This window comes from Emydura macquarii, unplaced genomic scaffold (genome assembly GCF_026122565.2).
Source record: "Emydura macquarii macquarii isolate MOO-44397 ecotype Brisbane River unplaced genomic scaffold, CSIRO-AGI_Emac_v2 contig_1451, whole genome shotgun sequence".
Lineage (NCBI taxonomy): Eukaryota > Metazoa > Chordata > Testudines > Chelidae > Emydura > Emydura macquarii.
In genome coordinates, this window is record NW_027131588.1 from 8871936 (window position 1) to 8884664 (window position 12729).

A 12729-nucleotide genomic window follows, 5' to 3' on the forward strand; every position below is an offset into this window, starting at 1 on the left:
ACACCAGAAAGCAAATTTTTTTTAAAAACCCTTAACCTGGGATGGGGGAGGCCTGGCTCATTTTTGCACACCAGGGCGTGGGGATCCTGCACACGGCCTGCTGCCAGGGCAGCTGTTCCCAGCGCTCCGCTCTGGGATGACGCGGGCGGGCTGCCCTGCGTGTGCGGCTCGCCCGGACCCCCCTCCCGCGTGCCGCTGGGAGGAAGCAGCACGTGGCACGGCTGGCAAGCCACAGCCGGCCCTGACACTGCAGCCGCGCGCGTGCCAGGATCTGCGGCCCCGCGCGCTGCGCTGGCCAAGGGTGGCCGCTGCCGAGCTGCTAGCGGCGGGACGCGCTGCGGCTGCCTCCTCGCAGCGGGGGACGGCCGTGCCGTGCAGTTCTCCCCGCGGCAGCCAGCCCGGCCGGCGGCGCTGCGCTAGCCGGGGCGGGCCAACGCCAGCCGGCACCGCCCCCTCCTCCTCCTCCTCCTCCCTCCAGCGAACATGGCTGCAGCCGCGGCCGGGGCGGCGGTGAAGGTAAGAGGCGCTGCGGGCTCCCGCCCGGGCCCCGGCAGCAGCGGAGAGGCGATTCCCCGCGCTCAGAAGAGCCTCTTCTTCCTCCTCCCCCCGCCGCCCTCAGTGCGCCTGCCGGCCGGGGGCGGCGGGGTCAGGCGGGCGGGCGGCCCGCGGGCTCCGACAGGCGGGGCGGCGCCTCTGCGGCGGGTGGTGCAGGGGCAGGGCCCGCGGGCTCAGGGGGACCGAGGCGCTTCTTCCCCGCGGTGAGGCTCCGCCGCGCTAAATGGGGGGCAATGAGCCGGGGTTAGCCCGTGGCAGAGGCAAAACCCCAGCGCAGGGAGGGGCAGAGCGGGCAGCAGTGACCCCGCTGGGATGAGCCGCCTGTGGCCTGCCCTGTGTGCACACCCAGTGCGGGGCTGTTTTGTGTCTGCTCGCACACACGTCTCTGTCTCAGGGAGACTCAGCTCCGGCTTCCCAGGGCTGGGTTCTTAAAGGCACCGGCATCCCAATGCCCCAAAAACAGCAGCTCCTGCTCTGACAGTCTGGGGTGCTATAGGGGAAGGGATTCCCTGAAAGCGCCACACATTTGAAGTGTGCTCCTTTTAGGATGTTGTTTTTGTTAGTCTGACCACGTCCTCGTTTACCTTGATCATCATTGTGTGGATGCATGTCACTGTGCCATAGATTAGTTATTTGAATTGCAGATACTTACCCTAAATATTCATCAGTAAATAAGTGGTATTATTTTTAGGAAGGATATCTGTCTTTTTAATATTGTACTTGCCATGGTTCTTAAGAGGTTTTAATTGTACAATTGTTGTATTTAGATAAATGTTTGGGTTTGCTTGGAGTAACATATCTGGCATATAAATGGAAAATAGGAAAGTTTCATATTACTGTTCAAGTCATTAGAGGAAAAAAGATGTTCATAACTCTGAATCCTATGTTTACATAGTTGTTTTTGAAGACATGTTTGATAAATCTTGGTTCTTGATTGTATTTTTGTATTCAATAATAATGTTTTGAAAATTAGAAGAAAACCTCTTTCTTGCTATAGTAGGCAAAACTGAAACTTGGACGAATGAGGCTAAAGAATGGGATAAAGTAATACCAGGGAACAAAATTATTGTAAGAACACAATAAGTTGGCCTGCTGGGGGGACTGGTGCTATACATGAAAGAAAGCATATCACCTAATGAAGGAAAACTTGCAAATGAACCAAATACAAAATGGAATGTCTCTAGATCGTAACTCCACACTTCATTAATAGCAATATAACAGTAGGGCTATACTTCCACCCACCTGTCCAGGATGGTGATAGGGACAATGAAATGGTATGCCGGATTACAGAGACTATAAAAATAAAGAACTGAATAAAAATGGTGGATTTCAACTAGCCCCATGTTGAGTGAATATGTCATCTCAGGGTGGGATGCAGAGATAAAATTTCCAGGAACCTTAAATGTAAGCTTCTTCTGGCAGCTAGTCCTGGAACACACAAGAGGAGAGGAAATCTTTGCTTTAGTGGTAAGTGGAGCACGGATGTGGTGCAAGAGGTGACTATAGACGAACTGCTTGGTAATAGTGGCCAGAGCATCATAAAATGAAACACCCATGTGGGAATTAAAACAGCAACTTGAACCCCAAATTAAAGGTAGATTACTGAAAGTGAAATATGTGAATGGTGAATGAACTGAAATCCTATTGAGGAAAATAGAAAGGAGTTTAAATGGTGGCAAGTGATGTGTAAAAATATAGTTGGGAAGGAGAAATAGGATTTTGAAGAATAGGTAAACTAAAAAGAGAACAAAGGAAAAAATTTAAAAAGTATATCAGAAGCAGGGAGAGTTTTGTGGCAGTACTGCGGGGATCACAGGTTTTGTCTGGTTTTGGCATCGGGCATCTTGTGTGACAGAAACACAGACAGGACAGAAACTGTGGCAGTACTTCAGGGGTCATAGGTTTCGTCATCTGGCATCTTAAATGCCAGAAACAGACACAGGGCACCAAATCTGTCAGACCACAGTTTACGGCACAACACAGTGGCCGGCCGCAGAGACTCAGTGGCTCAGTCAGTCAGTCAGCAAAACAACAGTAGCAATAATAATCAGCTGAGCAGGGTGGCGTGGCACAGCACCGCAGGGGGGGTGAGGGGAGGCGTCTGAAACTCCAGCCTTTCAGCCGGCCAGTTACACGCGCCCTGTGTCCAGACTCCGGAGCTGTGCATAGAACTGTTGGTGGACCCTGGTCCAGCAGTGGGTAGAAGAAGCATAATTGCGGACAGTGTTAGTATCGTGTTAGCTGCAGGAGAGAGTTCTAGGTTTGTTAACTGGCAGCTGATTTGGGGATTTGCTTCCTCCCCTTTTCCCACCCCTCTCCAACTGCATTGGTGGTGCTGGATGCTGTGGTTAAGGCTACATGGCCCTGCAGAATTCTGTTATAATCCCATCTTTGCTTACCCAACTCTCTGAAAATTGTAAATGATCCTGCATATGGATCTTGCAGAATAAGAGCTACAAGAGGCCAGGGCCGCCATCCTTGAGGCTCTATGCCACTGAACACTTTCTTCCCGGCCTGGGAGCTCTGCTGCGAGGTCCACTACCCTGGAGCTCGTGATAATATTGACTCTATTAATACTGATTTAGCATTAATTTAGTATTAAGATTGTAAACACTTTGGGGGCAGGGAGTATGCTTGTACTATACCTGCAAGGTGGAGTCTCTGCACTACTTTAATACACATTGTAAATTACAGAGGTACAGTTGTGGCACCATATCTTAGCCCTTCACACCCCTCTGTAGGACATGCTGTGTGAAAGTCGGAAACTGCGAAGACTAGAAAAAGCTCCCTGCATCTCCCACAGTTCTTGAGGTCAACATGTAGACAAGCAGTTTCCCCTGTCTTGAGAGAAAAGGGAAGGTGATTGTTTCGGGGTACCCAGGTTGATGTCTGCCTTGCCCCGTCTGCCTTTTCTATTTTCTATTCTGACCAACTTGATTGCCTTCTGTGATGAGATGACTGACGGTGGATGTGGGGAAAGCGGTGGATGTGATATACCTTGACTTTAGCAAAGCTTTTGATATGGTCTACCACAGTATTCTTATCAGCAAGTTAAAGAAGTATGGATTGGATGAATGGACCTTAAGATGGATAGAAAGCCAGCTAGATCATTGAGCTCAACAGATATAGTGATCAACGGCTCGAAGTTTAGTTGGCAGCTGGTAACAAGTGGAGTGCCCCAGAGGTTGGTGCTGGGTCTGGTTTTGTTCAACATCTTCATTAATGATCTGGCGGATGGGGTGGATTGCACACTCAGCAAGTTTGCAGATGACACTTAACTGGGGGAGTGGTAGATACGCTGGAGGGCTGGGACAGGATACAGAGTGACCTAGACAAATTACAGGATTGGGCCGAAAGAAATCTGAAGAGGTTCAACAAAGACAAGTGCAGAGTCCTACACTTAGGACAGAAGAATCCCATGCACTGCTACAGACTGGGGAGTGACTGGGTAGGCAGCAGTTCAGCAGAAAAGGACCTGGGGGTTACAGTGGACAAGAAGCTGGACATGAGTCAACAGTGTGCCCTGGTTGCCAAGAAGGCTAATAACATATTGGGCTGCATTAGTAGGAGCATTGCCAGCAGATCGCGGGAAGTGATTATTCCCCTTTATTCGGCACTGGTGAGGCCTCATTTGGAGTGCTGTGTCCAGTTTAGGGCCCTCAACTACAGAAAGGATGTGGACAGATTGGAAAGAGTCCAGCGGAGGGCAACAAAAATGATTAGGGGGCTGGCGCACATGACTTATCAGGAGAGGCTGAGGGAACTAGGTTTGCTTAGTCTGCAGAAGAGAAGAATGAGGGGGGATTTGATAGCAGCATTTAACTACTTGAAAGAGGTTCCGGGGAGGATGGAATTAAGCTTTTCTCATTGGTGGTAGATGACAGAACTAGGAGCAATGGTCTCAAGCTGCAGTGGGGGAGGTCTAGATTGGTTATTAGAAAAGCTTTTTCCTTAGGAGGGAGGTGAAGCACCGGGATGGATTACCTAGGGAGGTGGTGGAATCTACATCCTTAGAGGTTTTTAAGGTGCAGCTTGACAAAGCCCTGGGATGATTTAGTTCAGGTTGGTCCTGCTTTGAATAGGGGTTGGACTAGATGACCTCCTGAGGTCCCTTCCAACCCTAATCTATGATTCTATGCTGATTTCTTTCTATGTGTATAATTTTTTTAGGAGTTCAGTAAGATCAGGGATGAGGTAGCAGCTCTGGGAATTAGAATAGCTTCCCAATCTAACTGGACTCCCTCAGTTTTTGTGTTTGAAGCACACCAATTGAGACTTCAGCCAGTTGACATTTTATGTTCATATTATTCTTGGAGATAAGTAGAGATTTTTTTCCCTGTAGTTATGAGTTGGTAGAACAAATACTTTTGAAATAGCAAATTAATTTTTAGGGGGGTGGGAGGAGAATGTCCTATGGGGTCCATCTTTTGGGGGGCCCATCTCAGAAAAGGAAATGTTTTCAAACTTCAAAATTTACACATGATAAAATGCCTACAAGTACTCATGTATGTGATAGTTTTGAAAAAAAGAAGGCCCCAATCCTGCAGATTTATGCATGTTCATAACTTTAAGCACCTGAGTAATCCCACTGAACTCAGATAAACACGAGGGTAAGTCTTTGAATGATCAGACCCTAAGATTTTAAACACCTTTATTAATGATCTTTATAACTAATGAATAATTCTCCACCAGCAAGTCCAAGATACAATTGAAAGATTGAAGCATTAGTAAAGTTTTCAGCATGAACAGTGCCCCTAGTAATAATCTTCAAAATGAAATACTGTGTCATGTAAAACCTTAAATGACACCAAAAATGATAGAAGGAATGTGGGAACCAATATCTTTTGCATCCTGGAGCTTGTATCTGTGCATACTCCTATATTGAACTTTTAAAAGTCTTGTAGCACTAGAGAGGCTTAATTGCTTCATATTTTCAAGATAACCCCAGATCTCCGGTTTGCATTGTTCTTTTTAATTTCAAAGTTTGCCATTTTTACTGGACAGAACAATTCAGGTTGAAAAGCATTCTTTATGGAAATATCCTCAGTCTTAAATTCTGAGCTGCAGTTATGTTGGTACATGCGTAGTTCCCAACTAAAAACAACGTGATTATTTACACAACCCTTGTTGTTCGATTTTTTTATAGAATATCAAAGAATAATAAAAACCTTTCACAATTTCTATCCTGATTTGTCTGAATTACAGTATTCAGCAAACACTAAAAAGTATGTGAACAGTTTTCAACCCGGGGTTAAATTTTGTTCCACTTGTGATTGGTCCCCTAAGGTTATGCCTACACTGCAGTCAGAGATGCAATTGCAGGTTGTGTAGAAGACATATTTCCACTAGCTTTAATATAGCCAGCACAGCTAAAAATAGCACTGAAGATGCAGCAGTGCTGGCTTCAGTGCAGGCTCTATAAACCCACACAGGGTGATGAATACATATTCGCATTGCTAGTCTGCACAATGCCGCTGTCATCTCTGCTATTTTTACTGTAGTCTCTAGATTAAAGCTAGCAGGGGTATGTCTACATGACCTGCAAATCCCACCTTTGATTGCTATTTAGGCATTGCTTTTACTCCATATGAGATTGACTGAAACTTTGGGACAGGAGAATCTTTGATAATGAATATTCCATAACACACTTCTGGTACAGTTTTTCAAGCAAATAATCGTAGCTTTCAGAACTTTACATGAACAAACCAGAATTTGTCCAAATACTCATGATCTGTGAATAACACTAGATCAAAAATCTCCATTCTTACTACAAAAATTATAAGCAAATAGTATTGATTTATTTTTCTTCCCTAGTCTGCTCTACTTGCTTTATATTAAGGCTTTAGTTGTTTACCTGCACTAACTTACATACAGCACAAGGTGGCGCCAAAAGGAAAAAAATCTTATTGATATACTACAGCACAGCAAATGACAGGAACCAGGCTTTCACACAGAAGAGTCTTTGGTGCATAACAAAGACCACACAGTCTTTGCTTGTTGAAAGAGATGCCTGATGAGCTAATTGCAATATAAGTGGGGTCTGTAGAGTTTTTATAAACATAGGGTTGTAGAAATTGAGAGCAAGAGGCAGTTTTTTGTCTGAGATTTAAGTCACTGGGATTTTGGCTTGCAAGACTGGTTGCTTTATTATTGTTGTTATTTTGTTAAGCGATATAAATCCTTAGCTGTGCAGCTAGAAACCGTTCTGCGAGTTTAGATTACAGACTTTTATTACTGACAAAGTGTTTGGGGGGACAACAATGGAGAGTTGTGTGTATGGTTTTTTGTTTGTTTTTAAAAGTGCAACATGATTTGAGTTGTTCCACTTAAAAGAGACAAACACTGCAACAGGAATTGCCCATTTAAAAAAGCAATATTTTTGCTGTGTGTAACAGAGGGTGAAATTATTTCTTTAAGTGCCAACAGTGTGCTTGGAATTGTAAAAGACCACACAGTTAAAAACAAGCACTGCTCTGAAGAGCCTAATTCAATTCCCATTGGAGTCAGTGGAAAACCTATTGATTTAAGTGGGAGTTGGATTAGCCCCTACAAGACACAGTGATGGCTGGTTCCATTGGGGAGCCAAAGGAAGGTATAACTTGGAAGTGTGTGTTTCTTTTTCATTGTACTATTAATTTTATTGTGAAGGCTGCACAGCTTTGTTTGGTTGACACATGCAGTAATCAGTCAGTTCACCCAAGGTATTCATTGTGAACATGTGGCACAGACAGGTTAACTGTTTTGCTTTTCTCACTGACACAAGTGGACATGTGCAAAATCTTTATTCCTATGCAGTTAGCTTTACTGAAGAAATTAGCGTTTGCTAAAACTAACCGAAGATTCCCTATTTGTTGCTAGAACTTGGCTAGGGTGCTGGAACTTGTTAACTCTTTGCAGGCTGCACCTGAATGCAAAGCATTTATTACAAAAAAGAAAAAAAAAACCTATTCCCAGCAGAATATCAATTTACATTCTTCAGACTTTCACTAACAGAAGATGCCACTGTTATATTCAGTATACTGAATACTGACCCCCCCCTATAGGGCAGTTTGTGTAGAGGCCTGGAGCTTCTCAGGCTGATGGTAGAAGAAACATTTCTGGTTTTGGCTCTTTGCACATGTGTAAATTAGCTTGGTAGCAGCAGGTGGAGCTGCTGTTGTGGTAGTACTGTAAGAGTAATTGCTGATTTGTTGTGAGCTTTTGTTGGAAAGCAAACTCCACATATGGGAATTAGGTTTTTACAACACATGTATAGAGTTATGCTTAACCACATTATTACATTTCAAGTATTATTAAGCACCACTCTTTGAATGTTACAAGGCTAAAAAATAATACTCTGAACCCAAAAAGTAGGTCCAGTGGCACAGCTACAAAATCCCACAGGGGGTTCTGTGCATAGTGGGGTGTTCTCGGGTCCCTTTCCAGCATTCTGCTGGGTAAGCAAGGTTGAGTAACCTGTGAAATAGAGTGTCTCTGTAGGTTCAGTGGGTTATAGCTCATTAAGCCTAGAAGAATGCATAATTCATGTGGGCTCAAATTTGAGCTGGGCAAAACTCAGAATTTCTTTTCTGTGGGAAATTCCAGCATTTCAAAAATTTTCATTCTGAATTGGAATTAAAATTTCCCACAAAACAATTTCCGAAAATGTTTTGGGCCATGTTTGTTTCAGTTATTTTTAATATTTTATACTTTTTATATTTTTTATTAGGGATTAAAGAATTTTAAAAATGAAATGGTGATTGGTAATTTGAAATTGGTATCTGGTTTGCTCATTTCCGAGTAGTCATTTGTAATTGGTAATATAATTATTTTATATTAAACCATTTTATGAAAAACAAAATAAAAAAAAAGTTTCAAAACAAAAAAAAAGTTGTTTCAAAACAAAAAACCAAAATATTTGGATACGTTTGAAATGGAATGTTCCAACCTTATCAGAATGCTTGGTTTTAGTTTTTTTCTCAATTAAATTTTTATCCTACACACTCCCATGGAACATTTTGGCCAATTGACATTTTCCAGTGGAAAAACAGTCTTTCAGATTTAATGGTCTCTCTCTGTCCCCTAATTAAGGTGCAGTGGATGAAATATTCCTATGTCTGAAGATCACCTTTAAAATAGCACAGATTAGTGCAGAAGTGTAGTTCATATTATCGTTTTTCCAAATAAATCCCTAATTACAATTTCAGATGTTGCTGGGACCTCCTGCATCTCCAGCAAAGAGCAATTGAATGGACATATTGCAAGCAAGCAAGGAAGGCTTCTTTTGACAGCCTCCATCCTGGGTAAAAGTCTGTACTCAGCCTGAACAACTTATGCAGTTCGGCCTCAGATAAAATGTCATATGGGGCACTGCACAGGCTTGGAATACTGAGTTCTTTGCTGAACTGGGACTTTAGTCAGCTAGGCAATAATTTTTTTTAAGGAAGCTACATGGCCTGAAAGTTAGCAGCATCTTCTCAGCTAATAGCTTCATGACAGGCAAGTCTAACTATTTGAAAATACACTTGTTTTTTCTCTTCCCCATGCATCTAGAAGCAACTATTACTGGGAGAGGAAGAAGCTTATGAGCCACACCTTAATGGCAATCAGGGTTATGCTGTTAATAAAACAGTTGAGGTGTTGCATTTCTGGGAATCATTGTGTCCCAGGTGATCTAAGTCACTGAGTCTTTGTCCTTGTTCTTCCCATTGCAGAAAAGATGTACAACAATGTCCTATGAATGTACTGTTTGTGGTACAGCCTCCATTACAGCATATCTTCTGCTGATCTCTTTGCTATTAGTTATCAAGTTTTCCAGATAACATCCATATTTACTTTCACGTTTGGGATAAATGATTAATCAGTGCCTCTTTATTTGTGCTGTTTGATAGCTTTTAATTTTAAATTTGGTGTCTGTTTAAACTGGGGAGTCATAGTCAAGCTTGGTATTTGGGAAAATTAAATAAAATATGACCTAAAGTGACATGGTACAACTATGTTTGCAAGTCTTCATGGGAGACTTGAACTGTGGCTATAGGGATTGGTGCTTTTTGGATCCATGGTTCTGGGCCCATCTCAAACAGATTATGAGTCAGAAAATAAATTGTGTAGCTAGCTAGAAATTCGAGGTTAGTGTAACTGTTAGATTTAAAATGCAGTGTAATTTTTAGAGCTCTAATACTTATTTTTGTTTTTTGTAAGATTGGAATTATTGGTGGAACTGGCCTGGACGATCCTGACATCTTGGAAGGAAGAACAGAAAAATATGTGGATACTCCTTATGGCAAGGTCTGTATATTTTTCTTATTGTTTACTAGGGCACTTTTTTTAAAAGGAAAAAAGAGAGACTTTGACTTGTGTGCTTTGTCGAGTTTTCCAGCATAGGCTCCTTTGTGTAAATGGAGGTACAAAGAAGACACTGCTCACAATATATTACTGAGCATTGGTCAACATAATAGTCCATTGAAGGTCAGGTGGTCTAGGGGATAGTGCAGTCAGCATCACCCCCACCCAATAGGACGGCTTTTCAGTCCAGTTCCTCATCTCTGTATGTACTTAGCATCGTGTTATGTTTTCGGTGTGCTTGCCTTCTCCTTACCAGAGGAGGAGTGGGGTGGGAAATGAGACTTATGGTAGGGGAGCCCTCCGATGCCACCGGGCTCCAACCCAGGCCCTATAAGAGCCAATTAGGGTCTGGCACCTTCGAATTTCCTCCGTGTTACCCTCTCTTGGTCCCTCCATTTCTCCCAACAGCTCCAAGAACAAGGTATGGTATCAAAGGAAAAGACAACTAAACCGTCAGCCCCACCTGGGCTCAGCAAAAAGGGCTGGAGCTGGGGTGAGGATCTCACTGTACCTCTGTTTGTTTAACCAGCTGTGTATCTATACAGTGCCTAGCACATAGTAAGAGACAGTCCTGCCCCCAAGAGCTTGCAATTTAAATAGACCAGGCAGACAAAGGATGGAACAAAAGGAGTGTTGTTATTCCCATTTTATAGGTGTGGGAACTGAGGCAGAGAGACTAAGTGACTTCACGTAGGTAGTGTGTAACAAAACTGGACATTAAACTCAAATCTTCCATAATATCTGCAGAACAGGAGACTGAGCATGGTTCAGAACAACCATCCATGTGATATTTTGCAATATGTATACCAGCTTATAGCAGTACAGTTCATAAGCCCTATGATACATGGCATCAAAATGTATTTTATCGGGAGGAACTTCTGTGGAAATGTGAATCTGTACATCTTTTCCCTGGTGTTCAGCACTACCCTGCAGTGTCCAAGATCTGGAAGGAGAACTCTGCCTGCGACTAATATCATGTTAGGGAGACTTTCTGAGTATAAGGGACACAGGTGGAGTAATGGAGTATGTGTGGACAATGGTCATGGTGGGGAGATAATAAGGGACGGAGAAAGTTGAATTAGAGATCGATACTTGAATTTCCGACCACCTTGTAAAATCTGCAAGAGTACTGGGGAAGGAATGAAGCAGACTTCACCTGCTTCCCTCCATCTTCCCCACCCTGCTTCCAAAACTAAAGCATCCTACATAGAACAGAGATCCTTTTATATCTGAGACGATGTCTACACTTGCCGCCAAAGTTGGCGGCAGTCAATGGGAGATACACAAGTTGCTCTACGTAGCTTGCGCATCTCCCGTCGACTTCCTAACTTCTACTTACCACGGTGTCTTCAGTTCGCTGCGCCAACAGGAAATGCACTCCCGTTGACCCAGTGTTATTCCACCTGACAGAGGTGAATTAGTAGTGTCGATTTCTGGATCAATTGAGTGGGTCTCCACTTGTGCTCAATTGATCTGGATAAATCGATCTGACACCAGCTAATTTGCCACCATCAGTGTAGACATAGCCTAGGACTCTGCCTTGAATCCAGGCTAGAAGAGCAAAACCAAAATGTTTGCCATCTGACGTTTCCTGTATGTAAGATTAACTGCTGGGTTTAGTATAGTTCTCAGTGGAAATTCTGCATATTGTACTCCTGCGGGAATTCTGCGCCAAAAAATTTAAAATTCTCCATACAATATTTTAAAATTCTGCATATTTTATTTGTCAAAATAACACAATATAATCATGTCAGTTTCAATTATTTTGGTAATTTATTTCAAAATACCTATTGGCAAGTGTGTCTGTAACAATACAGACAACAAAAAAGATTCAGGAAATGATTTTAAACAAATAGATTCCTTACTAGGCATATTGATACAGAACTTTGAGTAATAATTCTTTTAAACAATACAGAAACGTATTTCCCGCCCCCCTCAGAAGCAGTGCAAAAAGCTTGGGAGAGTCAAGGGTAATGGTGGAGCTGACAGAGAGGGATGTAATTGCTAGGAAGGAGCCTGGGGGTGAACCTGGAGGGTTGTTGGGTGTGGGTGGGTGAAATATGGAACAGGGTATTTTTGAGGGGAGAGACAGAGGGATTGTTAAGGAGTTGGGGTGCCTCCCCTTTGCAGACTCTCACTAATCCCTAGCCTCTTCCATTTCAGTTAGGCACATCTGCCCTATCCCCATGGGTCTCTAAACCCCCACTCAGCTCCTCCCTCTCCCCGTCCCTATGTGTCCTGCACCTCCACTCCCATTCAGCCTCCGACCCAATCTGTCTCCCCCACTAGCCCTTCTGAACCCCAGTCTGTGTAACCCCCCCAGCAGCTCCTCTCTGTCTGTCCTCCCTTCTCCCCTCCCAATATCCTGTGCCCCCTCAGCTGGCCACACAGGCAAGGCTCTGTGAGGAACATAGGTTCTCCTCCTCCCTATCCGCTGATGGCTTTTCTGGCCCATGAGGCGGCTGTCCTCTGTTCTGGCACCACAGCAGTCCCTGTGGGTGAAAGACATAACTGCAACGCCTCTCTAGCAGAATGTATTTTCTGCAGAGAAAAAAAAATCTGCAGGGGTCATGAATTCTGCATGTGCACAGTGGTGCAGAATTCCACCAGGAGTAATATCGGAAAATTACGTTTACAACTGACAACATTTTTATGGTAGTCTCAGCATATAATTCTGGGGCTTTATGTACATGGAAGATTAAACTGTCCTCTTGCCCTTTGACGGGTCTCTCCAGATCACAGTTTGGGGTACATTGGCAGAGCAATGTGGGGACACTTATTCTGTCACTGTATTATTATGGCTCAGATCCTGCAGCCCCTAATGCCTATGATCAATCTCATTGAAATCAG

The 12729-nt window shown here is 43.7% G+C and overlaps 1 protein-coding gene across 1 annotated transcript in view; it reads left to right on the forward strand.

The window, feature by feature from the left end:
* Positions 1 to 35: 35 nt before the first annotated feature.
* Positions 36 to 12729, forward strand: part of MTAP (methylthioadenosine phosphorylase) — a 57111-nt gene continuing 44417 nt past the window's right edge. The window contains exons 1-2 of the mRNA XM_067553152.1: positions 36 to 516; positions 9736 to 9822. Of these exons, the coding sequence (XP_067409253.1) occupies positions 484 to 516; positions 9736 to 9822 (120 nt within the window). The 5' untranslated portion in view covers positions 36 to 483. The remainder of the gene's footprint in view (positions 517 to 9735; positions 9823 to 12729) is intronic.